General features: G+C 42.5%; 1 protein-coding gene across 4 annotated transcripts in view; it reads left to right on the top strand.

Moving 5' to 3' along the window:
* LOC110491935 (voltage-dependent L-type calcium channel subunit beta-4) overlaps nucleotides 1-14144 on the top strand; it is a 34168-nt gene extending 20024 nt beyond the window's left edge. For 2 of the 4 annotated variants that reach the window (XM_090202681.1, XM_090202683.1), the window contains 7 exons: nucleotides 5495-5553; nucleotides 5714-5814; nucleotides 6066-6217; nucleotides 6482-6577; nucleotides 9843-10013; nucleotides 10200-10261; nucleotides 10561-14144. In XM_090202681.1, the coding sequence (XP_090058807.1) occupies nucleotides 5495-5553; nucleotides 5714-5814; nucleotides 6066-6217; nucleotides 6482-6577; nucleotides 9843-10013; nucleotides 10200-10229 (609 nt within the window). In that variant the 3' untranslated portion in view covers nucleotides 10230-10261; nucleotides 10561-14144. Of the gene's footprint in view, nucleotides 1-5494; nucleotides 5554-5713; nucleotides 5815-6065; nucleotides 6218-6481; nucleotides 6578-9842; nucleotides 10014-10199; nucleotides 10262-10557 lie in introns of all 4 variants that reach the window. The other 2 variants (XM_090202682.1, XM_090202684.1) reach the window with 1 other exon arrangement.
* The last annotated feature ends 1579 nt before the right edge of the window (nucleotides 14145-15723 follow it).

Raw genomic sequence — 15723 nt, 5'->3', positions numbered from 1 at the left:
TTACACAAACAGACCACACACATAGATCTGTCCTTATTTAATAAAGGACATAGAGATGTTGGTTCCTTGACTTTTTAAATATTTCAGAGAGGGAGAGTGGGAGGGAGAAGGGGAGGCCGAGAGAGAGGTTTGTTGGTGAACAATGGCCAAATCAGATATAAAGTGACATTCAGTTGACCATCTCCATATTTATTTATTATCGCCATCGAAATGTTATATCCAACAAGAACATCAAGGGGTTAGAAACCCAGTCGATGTTTGCGATGGCTCAAGTTTTTTCACAAGTCCGCAATCTAGATCCCTGCACAGTCTCATTGAAGATGTTGATCACTTTTCTTGTCTCTCTGGACTAAAACCTAATTATGACAAGTGTACCATATCACGTATCGGTAGTTTACCAATTCAACGAGCGGATGGTGAAGTAGACATACTTGGTATTCATACAGTATCTCAAAAAATCGAAATGAACTTACCACAAACCAATTTCAATAGAAAAGTTGCAATTAACTCTTTGGTCTTATCACAGTTTCCTGGAATGTTTGCATCATGCAGTTACATGCAACTGCAGGCCTTGTATAAAATGTACTCACATCTGTCATCACTATTATGTTGATTGATTGATTCCAGTTAATCATTTTGGATTGAAAACATATTGGCAGTCTAGCCAGCCAAATTTTGATCACATTCATATTTTCTCCTGATACACAAATGGACTATAAATACATAACGTTACCAATTAGTTTACCCTGACCAGATGGACAGGGCACATAGGCTGTATGCATCTGCTCTTGTTAGTAGCCTACAGTTGATCAGACTGAAAAATTGTCTAGCTTTCATCCCATACAGCATGTCAGATCTCTAATGTTTAGGTGTAGCCTAGGCTGCTGCAACATTTATATCACTAGTTTTTGTTCGTGTCTGTCCGGAGTGATTATGTGTTTTCATCTTTGCTAAATAAATACCCGGAGGAAAGTGGAAAGCCTACTTGAGGGCACGCGAAATGGATGATGCGATGGAAGCTATGAAATCGGTCGAAAGTTCGATATGTTCTGCAATAAAGCATTGTTACGTGGAATTAACTCTGCGAGCTCTTTGTAGTTTCCCTTGCCGGAGGAACTGGCCCTCTCGTAAGTGTCCTCTAAAAGAAAATTCTTGCATGCCCAAAAAACGCAGTGGTGTTGATAAGCCGCTTGAGAACATCCCTGTTTCTTCTAACTTTCTCGTTGTGTCGCGCAGTTTGAATACGCAGACCTTCGTCATGATGGATGCAGCTTTTTCCCAGAAGCTTGAATCTGATGTGAGCATGTATATGCTGCCTGCTGAACCATCTACAGTGCCTTGCGAAAGTATTCGGCTCCCATGAAATTTGCGACCTTTTGCCACATTTCAGGCTTCAAACATAAAGATATAAAACTGTATTTTTTTGTGAAGAATCAACAACAAGTGGGACACAATCATGAAGTGGAACGACATTTATTGGATATTTCAAACTTTTTTAACAAATCAAAAACTGAAAAATTGGGCGTGCAAAATTATTCAGCCCCCTTAAGTTAATACTTTGTAGCGCCACCTTTTGCTGCGATTACAGCTGTAAGTCGCTTGGGGTATGTCTCTATCAGTTTTGCACATCGAGAGACTGAAATTTTTTCCCATTCCTCCTTGCAAAACAGCTCGAGCTCAGTGAGGTTGGATGGAGAGCATTTGTGAACAGCAGTTTTCAGTTCTTTCCACAGATTCTCGATTGGATTCAGGTCTGGACTTTGACTTGGCCATTCTAACACCTGGATATGTTTATTTTTGAACCATTCCATTGTAGATTTTGCTTTATGTTTTGGATCATTGTCTTGTTGGAAGACACATCTCCGTCCCAGTCTCAGGTCTTTTGCAGACTCCATCAGGTTTTCTTCCAGAATGGTCCTGTATTTGGCTCCATCCATCTTCCCATCAATTTTAACCATCTTCCCTGTCCCTGCTGAAGAAAAGCAGGCCCAAACCATGATGCTGCCACCACCATGTTTGACAGTGGGGATGGTGTGTTCAGCTGTGTTGCTTTTACGCCAAACATAACGTTTTGCATTGTTGCCAAAAAGTTCCATTTTGGTTTCATCTGACCAGAGCACCTTCTTCCACATGTTTGGTGTGTCTCCCAGGTGGCTTGTGGCAAACTTTAAACAACACTTTTTATGGATATCTTTTAAGAAATGGCTTTCTTCTTGCCACTCTTCCATAAAGGCCAGATTTGTGCAATATACGACTGATTGTTGTCCTATGGACAGAGTCTCCCACCTCAGCTGTAGATCTCTGCAGTTCATCCAGAGTGATCATGGGCCTCTTGGCTGCATCTCTGATCAGTCTTCTCCTTGTATGAGCTGAAAGTTTAGAGGGACGGCCAGGTCTTGGTAGATTTGCAGTGGTCTGATACTCCTTCCATTTCAATATTATCGCTTGCACAGTGCTCCTTGGGATGTTTAAAGCTTGGGAAATATTTTTGTATCCAAATCCGGCTTTAAACTTCTTCACAACAGTATCTCGGACCTGCCTGGTGTGTTCCTTGTTCTTCATGATGCTCTCTGCGCTTTTAACGGACCTCTGAGACTATCACAGTGCAGGTGCATTTATACGGAGACTTGATTACACACAGGTGGATTGTATTTATCATCATTAGTCATTTAGGTCAACATTGGATCATTCAGAGATCCTCACTGAACTTCTGGAGAGAATTTGCTGCACTGAAAGTAAAGGGGCTGAATAATTTTGCACGCCCAATTTTTCATTTTTTGATTTGTTAAAAAAGTTTGAAATATCCAATAAATGTCGTTCCACTTCATGATTGTGTCCCACTTGTTGTTGATTCTTCACAAAAAAATACAGTTTTATATCTTAATGTGAAGCCTGAAATGTGGCAAAAGGTCGCAAAATTCAAGGGGGCCGAATACTTTCGCAAGGCACTGTATGTTCTTCGGGTCACTGTACCCACCTTTTGACCAAGGCTCAGATTTTCCAAAGAGCAGTCAAGGCCAGCGATACAGGCGGCTTGAAGAAAGGCTCCTTGCTAACCAGCTATACTTTTGATACCAGTTGCTGTTGAACGCACTCACCTTTTCATCCTTCTTCATGAAACTTATCTCAGGCAGAGGTTGACCCTCATTTTTAATTCGCACCGTGTACCCCAGAGAATGAAAGAGGTTCTTCAACAAAAAGACCACAACATTTTCGGCAGCGTTGGCCATTCTACCATTCTGGCGGAGAAAACTGCACAATCGCGCTGGTAACGTTAGCTAGCTAGCTACTGAAGTTAGCAATGCACATTTAAATAAATTGCACTAGCTGGACACAAAAATAAAGTTCTAAAACCAAGAAAACAATTTATAATATACTTCCTCCGTCTTCTGTAATTGAAAAAAAAAATCATTTGAATTGAATAATATAAAAAAATTTGTCAACTATCACTTTTCACTCTTAATCTCTATCCAACAATGTCACCAAGCTTCTCAACACACAGAACCCCCATAATGCTCTGTGGCATAATCCCAATATAACTCGCTAGGTTCATTCTCTAGTCCTAATTCTGTGATTGGCTGGACAACATGTCAGTTCATACTGCAACATTTTTGACTGTGGTCATAATTACCATATATGAAGTCAATGTAGCCAAAGGAGGACGGAAGCTAGCTGTCCTCCGGCTACACAATGGTGCTACCCCAGACAGTGCTGTTGAAGTTACTGTAGACCTTCACTGCAAAACAGTGTATTTTAAACAGTTATTTGGTGACATAGGAATATATTTAATACAGCTTTATCTAAAATGATAACTTTTGTAATGTTTCACTATTTTTATTTTTATGAAATTTCACTGAGGAGGATGATCCTCCCTTTCGTCCTCTGAGGAGCCTCCACTGATGCATACAACAATCTCAGCTCTGTAGATTTTGCTACGAAGATTATTGGTATTGCTCCTATGTAGCTTGTTTCTGGTCACAGAAAAAAATCACAACATTCACTTAAAATTAACCTTACAAATAGCAGTGTTGGATAATTTAGAAATCCATATTCAATCAGTCAATAATATAATAATACTTGTAGGAAATGTTTTCATCTTGAGCTCACAATCTGTGGATACTATGCGATTAGATTCAAAAATTAGGTTCAAAAATTAGGTTCAAAATTCATGTAAAACATCACAGCACAATTGAAAAATATATGGCACATGGAAACCAAACGAGGGTGGTCTATGGTGATAGGTGGGATGGGCTGAGAGTGGCTGAGGGGTGGGATTAAAGAGCTAAGGTCTATGGTGATAGGTGGGATGGGCTGAGAGTGGCTGAGGGGGAGTGATTAAAGAGCTGAGGTCTATGGTGATAGGTGGGATGGGCTGAGAGTGGCTGAGGGGTGGGATTAAAGAGCTGAGGTCTATGGTGATAGGTGGGATGGGCTGAGAGTGGCTGAGGGGTGGGATTAAAGAGCTGAGGACTATGGTGATAGGTGGGATGGGCTGAGAGTGGCTGAGGGGTGGGATTAAAGAGCTAAGGTCTATGGTGATAGGTGGGATGGGCTGAGAGTGGCTGAGGGGGAGTGATTAAAGAGCTGAGGTCTATGGTGATAGGTGGGATGGGCTGAGAGTGGCTGAGGGGTGGGATTAAAGAGCTGAGGTCTATGGTGATAGGTGGGATGGGCTGAGAGTGGCTGAGGGGTGGGATTAAAGAGCTGAGGTCTATGGTGATAGGTGGGATGGGCTGAGAGTGGCTGAGGGGTGGGATTAAAGAGCTGAGGTCTATGGTGATAGGTGGGATGGGCTGAGAGTGGCTGAGGGGTGGGATTAAAGAGCTGATGTATGGTCATGTATTATTGTTATGTGACTGCTGTATAGAAAAGTACCATGCAGGTAAAATGTATGTAGATGTGGCAAAAAAATGTGTCCTCCTGAAGAGAGTATGGTGGAGGGCTTAATAAGTATCCAGTTGTCCAATCATATGGTTCACTGCAGCTCAGCGGTCAGTGGGGGGTGGTAAGTGTGTTGTTGTGATCGGGAGGGTGGTGTGTTCAGGAAGTGTCAGCATTTGAAGGCCTGTAGACCAGTGTCTGTGATGTCACCGATAACATGCTCTGGAAGACTATTCCATATATGGACAACAGTGTGTAGGGAGCTTCTGTTCAGGGAGCATGTTGTGGCGAACGATCGTTTTGACTAGATGGTATACAGTTTACGTCAGAATTGACCAGAATGGACTTTTAGTAGCAGGTTAGGAGAACTTAGCTCTTGGGGGAGGGGGGGGGGGGGTTGTTTTAAGATGGTCATAGCATGGATCATTTAGCTATTTGATTTTGAATGTTAGCTAAATTGTCAGAGGCGGTCTCATATTGTTATACCACCAAAATGTCACGAATAAGGACACTAACATGACGTCCATTCTAAAAGCTCTGTGACTCTGGCCATGACCATTCAGGGGTCAGTGCTCTCTCCTAACCAATCATCATCCTCCCCGCTGTGTTCCAGGTAACAGACATGATGCAGAAGGCCCTGTTTGACTTCCTGAAACACAGGTTTGATGGGAGGTGGGTACAGCCAGAACCACTACGGAATAAGTTGTCAAATTGTTTTGTGAAAATGCTTGCTGATTTTGAATGCAGTGTACCCATTTGTGTGGCTGGAATTGTATTCTTAAATAGTCCAATTAAATTGAATCTATCCATCTGAATGTATCTATCTTTTCAGAATCTCTATCACACGGGTGACTGCTGATCTGTCATTAGCCAAAAGGTCTGTACTGAACAAGAAGGCCATCATGGAGAGGTCCAACACACGCTCCAGTCTAGGTGAGTGGAGGATGACTTGTTCAGCTTTAATTACTAAAATTCTGGAGCTTTCAAATGTTCATCTTCATTTTGGGTCTGGAATAGCCCTCAGTCAGTCCTGTGGGAAATCGTTTAGACAGCTGTGTTGATGGTTGTACTATATCCCTCAGGACCAACATCACACTTTCTCTTCTCTGTACTTACTGTGCCTTCTGTGGTTCTGTTGGTCTGTGCCACCTGACTGTAATTCTCTGTGTATGTTGGGGTGGTAGCTGAGGTCCAGAGTGAGATTGAGAGAATTTTTGAGCTGGCTAAGACCTTACAGCTCGTAGTTCTGGATGCAGACACCATCAACCACCCAACACAACTCCTCAAAACATCCCTGGCTCCTATCATCGTTTATGTTAAGGTGTCCTCTCCAAAGGTAAGGACTGATCCACTACCTGCACACTGTCAGTCAGTCAGCAAAAGAGCCAGCGAGACAATCAGCCAGCCAGCCCGCCCGCCAAACCAGTCAGCTAGTCAGCCAGACAGTCAGCCAATCAGCCAGCCAGACAGCTAGTCAGCCAGTCAACGAGTCAACCAGTCAGCCAGCCAGCCAGCCAGCTAAACAGTCAGCCAGTCTGCCAACCAGTAAAGCCAGCCAGTAAGCCAGTCAGTCAGTTAATATTTTTCTCCCCTCTCCCAGGTTCTTCAGAGGCTCATCAAATCTCGTGGGAAATCTCAAAGTAAACACCTCAACGTACAGATGATGGCAGGAGACAAACTAGCACAGTGTCCACCCGTATGTAATGAAAATAATACGGAAACATTTATTTCCATTGTGCAACAATCACAAAGTGTACGGTACTGTCTTTCCACTCTAATGGAATGCGTGCCCTCACCAGTTAGGGGTGTTAGCATCATTCCCTTGAGGCTTACCATTTAGATAAAGTGTTAATTTGAGTTGGGTTTTTGACGTTGCCATCTACAGTGCATTCAGAAAGTATTCAGACCTCTTTTTCCACATTATTGTTACGTTACAGCCTTGTTCTAAAATTGATTAAAGGTTTTTTCTGATCAATCTATACACAATACCCCATAATGACAAACTGAAAACAGGTTTTAGAAATATTTGCAAATGCATAAGAAATAACAAACAGAAATATCTTATTTACATAAGTATTCAGACCCTTTGCTATGAGACTTAAAATTGAGCTCAGGTGCATCCTGTTTCCATTGATCTTCCTTGAAATGTTTCTACAACTTGATTGGAGTCCACCTTTGGTAAATTCAATTGATTAGACATGATTTGGAAAGGCACATCCCTGTCTATATACAGTGCCTTGCGAAAGTACTCGGCCCCCTTGAACTTTGCGACCTTTTGCCACATTTCAGGCTTCAAACATAAAGATATAAAACTGTATTTTTTTGTGAAGAATCAACAACAAGTGGGACACAATCATGAAGTGGAACGACATTTATTGGATATTTCAAACTTTTTTAACAAATCAAAAACTGATAAATTAGGCGTGCAAAATTATTCAGCCCCTTTACTTTCAGTGCAGCAAACTCTCTCCAGAAGTTCAGTGAGGATCTCTGAATGATCCAATGTTGACCTAAATGACTAATGATGATAAATACAATCCACCTGTGTGTAATCAAGTCTCCGTATAAATGCACCTGCACTGTGATAGTCTCAGAGGTCCGTTAAAAGCGCAGAGAGCATCATGAAGAACAAGGAACACACCAGGCAGGTCCGAGATACTGTTGTGAAGAAGTTTAAAGCCGGATTTGGATACAAAAAGATTTCCCAAGCTTTAAACATCCCAAGGAGCACTGTGCAAGCGATAATATTGAAATGGAAGGAGTATCAGACCACTGCAAATCTACCAAGACCTGGCCGTCCCTCTAAACTTTCAGCTCATACAAGGAGAAGACTGATCAGAGATGCAGCCAAGAGGCCCATGATCACTCTGGATGAACTGCAGAGATCTACAGCTGAGGTGGGAGACTCTGTCCATAGGACAACAATCAGTCGTATATTGCACAAATCTGGCCTTTATGGAAGAGTGGCAAGAAGAAAGCCATTTCTTAAAAGATATCCATAAAAAGTGTCGTTTAAAGTTTGCCACAAGCCACCTGGGAGACACACCAAACATGTGGAAGGAGGTGCTCTGGTCAGATGAAACCAAAATTGAACTTTTTGGCAATAACGCAAAACGTTATGTTTGGCGTAAAAGCAACACAGCTGAACACACCATCCCCACTGTCAAACATGGTGGTGGCAGCATCATGGTTTGGGCCTGCTTTTCTTCAGCAGGGACAGGGAAGATGGTTAAAATTGATGGGAAGATGGATGGAGCCAAATACAGGACCATTCTGGAAGAAAACCTGATGGAGTCTGCAAAAGACCTGAGACTGGGACGGAGATTTGTCTTCCAACAAGACAATGATCCAAAACATAAAGCAAAATCTACAATGGAATGGTTTAAAAATAAACATATCCAGGTGTTAGAATGGCCAAGTCAAAGTCCAGACCTGAATCCAATTGAGAATCTGTGGAAAGAACTGAAAACTTCTGTTCACAAATGCTCTCCATTCAACCTCACTGAGCTCAAGCTGTTTTGCAAGGAGGAATGGGAAAAAATGTCAGTCTCTCGATGTGCAAAACTGATAGAGACATACCCCAAGCGACTTACAGCTGTAATCGCAGCAAAAGGTGGCGCTACAAAGTATTAACTTAAAGGGGCTGAATAATTTTGCACGCCCAATTTTTCAGTTTTTGATTTGTTAAAAAAGTTTGAAATATCCAATAAATGTCGTTCCACTTCATGATTGTGTCCCACTTGTTGTTGATTCTTCACAAAAAAAATACAGTTTTATATCTTTATGTTTGAAGCCTGAAATGTGGCAAAAGGTCGCAAAGTTCAAGGGGGCCGAATACTTTCGCAAGGCACTGTAAGGTACCACAGTTGACAGTGCATGTCAGAGCAAAAACCAAGCCTCTAGGTTGAAGGAATTGTCCGCAGAGCTCCGAGACAGGATTGTGTCGAGGCACAAATCTGGGGAAAGATACTAAAACATTTCTGCAGCATTGAAGGTCCCCAAGAACACAGTGGCCTCCATCATTCTTAAATGAAAGAAGTTTGGAACCACCAGGACACTTCCTAAAGCTGGCTGCCCAGCCAAACTGAGCAATCGGGAGAGAAGGGCCTTGGTCAAAGAGGTGACCAAGAACCCAATGGTCACTCTGACAGAGGACAACCATCTCTGCAGCACTCCACCAATCAGGCCTTCATGGTAGAGTGGCCAGATGGAAGCCATTCCTCAGTAAAAGGCACATGACAGCCCGCCAAAAGGCATCTAAAGACTCTCAGACCATGAGAAACAAGATTCTCTGGTCTAATGAAACCAAGACTGAACTCTTTGGCATGAATGCCAAGCGTCACGTCTGGAGTAAACCTGGCACCATCTCTACGGTGAAGCATGGTGGTGGCAGCATCATGCTGTGGGGATGTTTTTCAGCGGCAGGGACTGAGAGACTAGTCAGAATTTAGGGAAAGATGAATGGAGCAAAGTATAGAGGGATTCTTGATGAAAACCTGATCCAGAGAGCTGGGGTGAAGGTTCACTTCCAACAGGACAACCAACCTAAGCACACAGCCAAGACAATGCAGTAGTGGCTTTGAGACAAGTCCCTGAATGTCCTTGAGTGGCCCAGCCAGAGCGTGAACTTGAACCTGTTTGAACATCTCTGGAGAGACCTGAAAATAGCTGTGCAGCAATGCTCCCCATCCAACCTGGCAGAGCTTGAGAGGATCTTCAGAGAAGAATGGGAGAAACTCCCCAAACACAGGTGTGCCAAGCTTCTAGCGTCATACCCAAGAAGACTTGAGGCTCTAATCACTGCCAAAGGTGCTTCAACAAAGTACTAAGTGAAGGGTCTGAATTGATGAGGTAAAATAACTATTTAATCCATTTTTAGAATAAAGGCTGTAACGTAACAAAATGTGGCAAAAGTAGAGCGGTCTGAATACTTTATGAATGCCCTGTATCTCATCTCTCAGGAGATGTTTGATGTGATCCTGGACGAGAACCAGCTGGAGGATGCATGTGAACACCTGGCAGAGTACCTGGACATCTACTGGCGCGCCACTCACCTGCCCTGTTCCACCCCCCTCAACCCCCTATTGGACCAAAGCGTGGTCACTCCGCCCTCTGCTAACTCCAGCCAACAGGCGAGCTCCTCTCAGCATGATGTTTGATGACCAATAGGTTCCATGCATGTCTTTTTTGAAATTGTGCAGGGCGAATGGAAGAAAGAAAATATGACCTTGTATGCCACCAAAGAATCTGGCCCTGAATCTGTGGTCAATCTGTTGCTTGCTATTCTCTCATTCATCCTTGTCTTTCTGTGTTTCCAGTTCTCAGAGACTCAAGAGTTAATAGAATGATCACTACCTAGCTACCACAGACACAGACCTGGGTGAGTAGGACCCCCTCAGCAGTCACTATCCCTCCCTACACTCTTAGAAAAACAAAAATTGTTCTCTAGAACCTAAAACGTTATTCGGCAGTCCCCATTGGGGAACCATTTGAATAACCCTTTTTGGTTCCATGTAGAACACTTTCCACAGAGGGTTCTACATGGAACCAAAAAGGGTTCTAACCTGCAACCCAAAAGGTTTATACCTGGAACCAAAAAGGGGACAGCCGAAGAACCCTTTTTCAAAGAGTGTACCATTTTTCTTTATTCTGCTCTACTCTGTTTTATTCTATAAGAAGCAGCCACTGCTGTGGTTCAGAGGTAAGGGGTCAGAAGTCCGAGGTCACTGGGGGTCACGGGGGGACCAGGGGTCGGCAGCCTTCGTTCCTGTCTGGATAGGCACCATCTCCACAGGCCTGCCCCTCTCAATCCTGGAGAGGTAGAAGGAGGTGGGGGACAGGGCAGCTTGCATCTGAGAAAGGCAGAAGGAGAAGGAGGTTGAGGAGCAGTAAGAGGAGCATGACGAGGAGGAGGAAGAGGAGAACACCCCCCCACCCCCCTGATAAAGACGGACCCCCATCTCCACGCTGCCCCCTGCTGGAGAGTCCTCCCAGAGCCCCCTGACTGATCCCACAGCCACATGATGCTTCTCAGGGCCACGCACTGCAACAGCACGCAACAGGAAAACAAACCAGAGTAGTGACCGGACCTCCAGCTTGACCCAGACCAAACCCTCTCGCCCCTTACATCCCCAAACCTCACTCTTCGCCCCCACCCTAACCCTCACCGCTATCAGCACTCAAAACCTCGATAGTACCCAAACAGTTATGTAAAACCCAAACCTTCACCACTGAACCAGCCCATGTGTTTCCACTAAGGGCAGGCCTTTCCAGACACAGATGGGTTGGTCCAGGTCTAGACAGTTCACACTCTGAAACAACAAGTGTAATCTAATGATTAATAATGCTTAGACTGTTGCATAGTGTGGCATAGGTCTCTTCCTAAAATCACTGTCCAATCAGAATTTATGAATGTGCTTAGAGTACAGTACAGTAGGGTAGAGTACAGTACAGTAGGGTAGAGTACAGTACAGTAGGGTAGAGTATAGTACAGTAGGGTAGAGTACAGTAGGGTAGAGTATAGTACAGTAGGGTAGAGTACAGTAGGGTAGAGTATAGTACAGTAGGGTAGAGTACAGTAGGGTAGAGTACAGTAGGGTAGAGTACAGTAGGGTAGAGTATAGTACAGTAGGGTAGAGTACAGTTCTAAAGATGTACTGAGGAACATGGCAATGAAGGACAATGACATATCTCCCATATTTACAAACCACTTCTGGATGGCTTCCGCCACCACCATTTTCTGTGAGTCGCCATTTAAAGATTGGACCAAATTGTTTGCTGTAATTAGGGCACACTGGGCACCACCGTGTTCCGATGTGTTCAGGCACCTGGTCAGTACTATCTGTAATGACCAGAACTTGATCTCTTCCTTTATTGCTTGCGTTCTCTTGCTTGACAGCTTGTTTTTTTTCATGGCCTGTCTGGTATTGTGTTCCCGTAACAGACTGGTATTGTAGGCCTTATATAGTGACACGGAGGAATAAAGTATGCATGAATCGAAGCACATCAAAGCACATTATCAAAGCACAAACTTGCACATTGCCATCTACAGCTCTTGTGTATCTTTATCATGTTTCAACAGAATGTACCAACAGGAGGTCAGAGTAGCTTAGCCATTAAATTCACCAATCTGATCGCAGGCAGGCACCCAGATAAGAGGAGTCAGGTCACGCACGTTGTTTTTTATTTATTTTTATGACCAAAAACATCATCAGTACTTGAGGAGATACATTGACATTGATGTGTAAGTTCAAAACGTTTAGGGCACACAGAAAAACTCTCCCTAAAACCAATTCCAGTTTCTCCTTAATGTATTCTTGCATGCCTACAGCCCACATTACAGGACTTTACTGTATCTCTCCTCCCACTGTTCAACCTGTCAGGATCCAACCTGCTCTATCCTCAGACACTACATTACACTCAACATACATAAGCAGTTGATTGTGACTTCTGATAACAAGTTCAGTTTAAGTTCTGATAAAAAAGTGTAGTTAAAGTCCCAGCACTTCAATGATGAGTAGCCTATAAAGACTATGCTTCCACAATAATTCAGTTCTCATGAATTATGATGTAAATCTACCTATCCACCTGTTCCACTGTTATCCAAGCTTGTCCGTTTCACTTCCTGTTTTTCTTTCGTTGGGAGCGAGGGACCTCTAGTGTTGGGCATGTGTCATGACACCCGAAGTAACATGTTACTGAATGTCATCCAACGTAATACCATCGCCCAAATGTCAACTCATGTATCTGAATAAAATGTATATATTCACTAGTTATAGTGCTCTGCTTGAGGACCAGGAGAATGATGATATGTTGCCAATATGTAGATCAAAAACTATTTTTATGAGCTTCCAACCCTTACAGGAGCTACATGTACGTTTTCGCATTGTAGTAATACATACCTGAAGCTTTCCCAAGCAAGCAAGACCATAAATCACAGCGCAGGATGCATCTCACTATAGAAAAACACGCACATGCCATTAATTGATAATTGTTGCTATATCATTACAAAAATGTATATGAATTACATGAATTACTACCACAGTTATTTAATCGAATGTATGTGCATGATAACTCATATTTATTTTAGTAGAAGCACATATTTATTTTACAAGTAGAAGGGCTTTACAGGATCATAGTCAGTCACTGGAGCTTTTCACATCTCATTCTGAAGAGAAAATGAACTGATGACTTGCGTAGCCAATTAATGACATTATGTATGCACTCTAACGTCACTTACATGTATTGTATAATTAACATTAATTCTCAGTTCTTCCTCAGTGATAACAAGGTGCACAAAATCTATACACTGTTGACAGAAAATCATCTGGAAAATGTACTGTAGGTCTACTTGATCATGTCTTCAAAGCCTCATAAGCATGTATTTATACATAAATTGTGTGTTTTCTCCATTTTTAGTATGAAATGTGGAATCTGTCCAAAATGGCACCATTTTCCCTTTTGCCATTTCCCCTATATAGTACAATATATAGGGAATAAGATGCCGTTTCAGATGCAACCACAGTAGTTATTTGGAACCATCTTGAGTATTGCCTCTATTGATTGACCCCTAACCCAACATGTTACAATTTTGAGAAATTGTGTAAAGGCTGGCTTATACTTAGTCTAAGGATATGTCTGTAGACCACTAGATGGCGACCTCAGACAGTCAGTCGTTAGACCTACTGTAACGTAACCTTGAGAGTCGAGAACTATAAAACATACACACCAACCAAGCACAGTTCTACCACTGAAACACAACAATCAGCATCAATCCCACTTTCAAATATTACATTTTTCATGCAGGTAATTTATATAAATAATAATATAAGTCAAATTGATGGATATCCAAGGCACATGTTTTTCACAATTATCAATGCCTATTGTTTTGCTTTAGTTTTTCCAGACTTACCTAAATTCTGTATGCAATACAAAGTCTTCTATCATTGACAAGACAGTAGCTGAGACTATCAAGACTCCTCTTCTGTTTAAGACGGGGTAATATTGCACTATTTTCCTTTTATGTCTGCTTTATATTTATAATGCTATAAGTGCACTAAATGTAACTCTGCAGTTCCCACCACCTACAATACTGAGTATGATGTCTGGTGTGATAACCCATGTCTATGACTTCAGAAAAGTCAACAATTGAAATGTCCTACTACTGTACCTAATTATGTACAGAATGCATCTGACTTCAATAGCACATTAGGAAAAATGAGAAACAAAATAAATAAACTGAACGTTTTATTGATGCTTACAAACGGTGTGGTTATTTTACTTCTGAAAAGAACAAGTAACCACAGTAGTTATTTGGAACCATTTTGAGCAGCTACCGAGTGACTACAGTGGCTAACGCCCTTGTCCCGAAGATAGCACCCGTTAGCCGCGAGCCAGGCACATCTCCCGGCTCGCAAATGAAATTACTCCAGCTGCATTACCTATTTTGCCAATTGCCTGGACCCGTCAATCCATCACGACTGGTCTGCCAACGTAATTCCGTCCGATGTGCCCTCAATCGGCCTTTGCCGGACGTCGGTGAAGACACTTCTGCTAGCCCCGGCCTGCTAACTTTATGAATGCCGTGTCACAGCTTCCCTGTTTCATCTATTGCTGTTCACTGGACCCTATGATCACTTGGCTACATAGCTGATGCCTGCTGGACTGTTCATTAATCACGGAATTCTATTTGGTTTGTTTTGTTTATCTGTCGGCCCCAGCCTTGAACTCAGGCCCTGTGTGTAATTTACTGACCCTCTCTGCCCATTCATCGCCATTTTACCTGTTGTTGTAGTCTTAGCTGATTAGCTGTTGTCTAACCCGTTGATGTCTTAGCTAGCTCTCCCAATCAAAACCTGTGATTGCTTTAAGCCTCACTTTATGTCTCTCTCTAATGTCAATATGTCTTGTATACGGTTGTTTAGGGTAGTTATCGTTGTTTTATTTTACTGCGGAGCCCCTAGTCCCAATCACTAAAGTTGTAGACTTATATATCTCTCACTAACTTTAAGCATCAGCTATCTGAGCAGCTCACCGATCGCTGCAGCTGTACACAGCCCATCTGTAGATAGCCCATCCAACTACCTACCACATCCCCATATTGTTTTTATTTACTTTTTTGGGGCTTTTTTAGACGCCAGTATTTCTACTTGCACATCATCATCTGCACATCTATCACTCCAGTGTTCATTTGCTCAATTGTAATTACTTCGCTACTATGGCCTATTTATTGCCTCACCTCCGCACTCCATTTGCACACATTGTACATAGATTTTTCTATTGTGTTATTGACTGTACTTTTGTTTATCCCACGGATCCCATGTGTTGTTGCCTACTGTCGCAATGCTTTGCTTTATCTTGGCCAGGTTGCAGTTGTAAATGAGAACTTGTTCTCAACTGGCCTACCTGGTTAAATAAAAAAACAGGACAATGACCCAAAACACACATCCAGGCTGTCTAAGGGCTATTTGACCAAGAAGGAGAGTGATGGTGCTGCATCAGATGACCTGGCCTCCACAATCACCCGACCTCAACCCAATTGAGATGGTTTGGGATGAGTTGGACCGCAGAGTGAAGGAAAAGTAGTCAACAAGTGATCAGCATGAGTGTGACTTCCTTCAGGACTGTTGGAAAAGCATTCGTCATGAAGCTGGTTGAGAGAATGCCAAAAGTGTGCAAAGCTGTCATCAAGAATCTAAAATCGAAAAAATATTTTGATTTGTTTAAGCAATAGTTGAATCGGATGGCCTTGACTATAATACAGTATATACATATGAAATGGGTAAAACAGTATGTAAACATTATTAATGTGACCAGTGTTCCATTATTAAAGTAACCAGTTTT

This window comes from Oncorhynchus mykiss, chromosome 16 (genome assembly GCF_057628025.1).
Source record: "Oncorhynchus mykiss isolate SJ-2025 chromosome 16, ASM5762802v1, whole genome shotgun sequence".
Taxonomy (NCBI): Eukaryota; Metazoa; Chordata; class Actinopteri; order Salmoniformes; family Salmonidae; genus Oncorhynchus; species Oncorhynchus mykiss.
The sequence above is the reverse complement of the archived record's forward strand: the minus strand, read 5'-3'. Positions and strand labels throughout refer to the sequence as shown.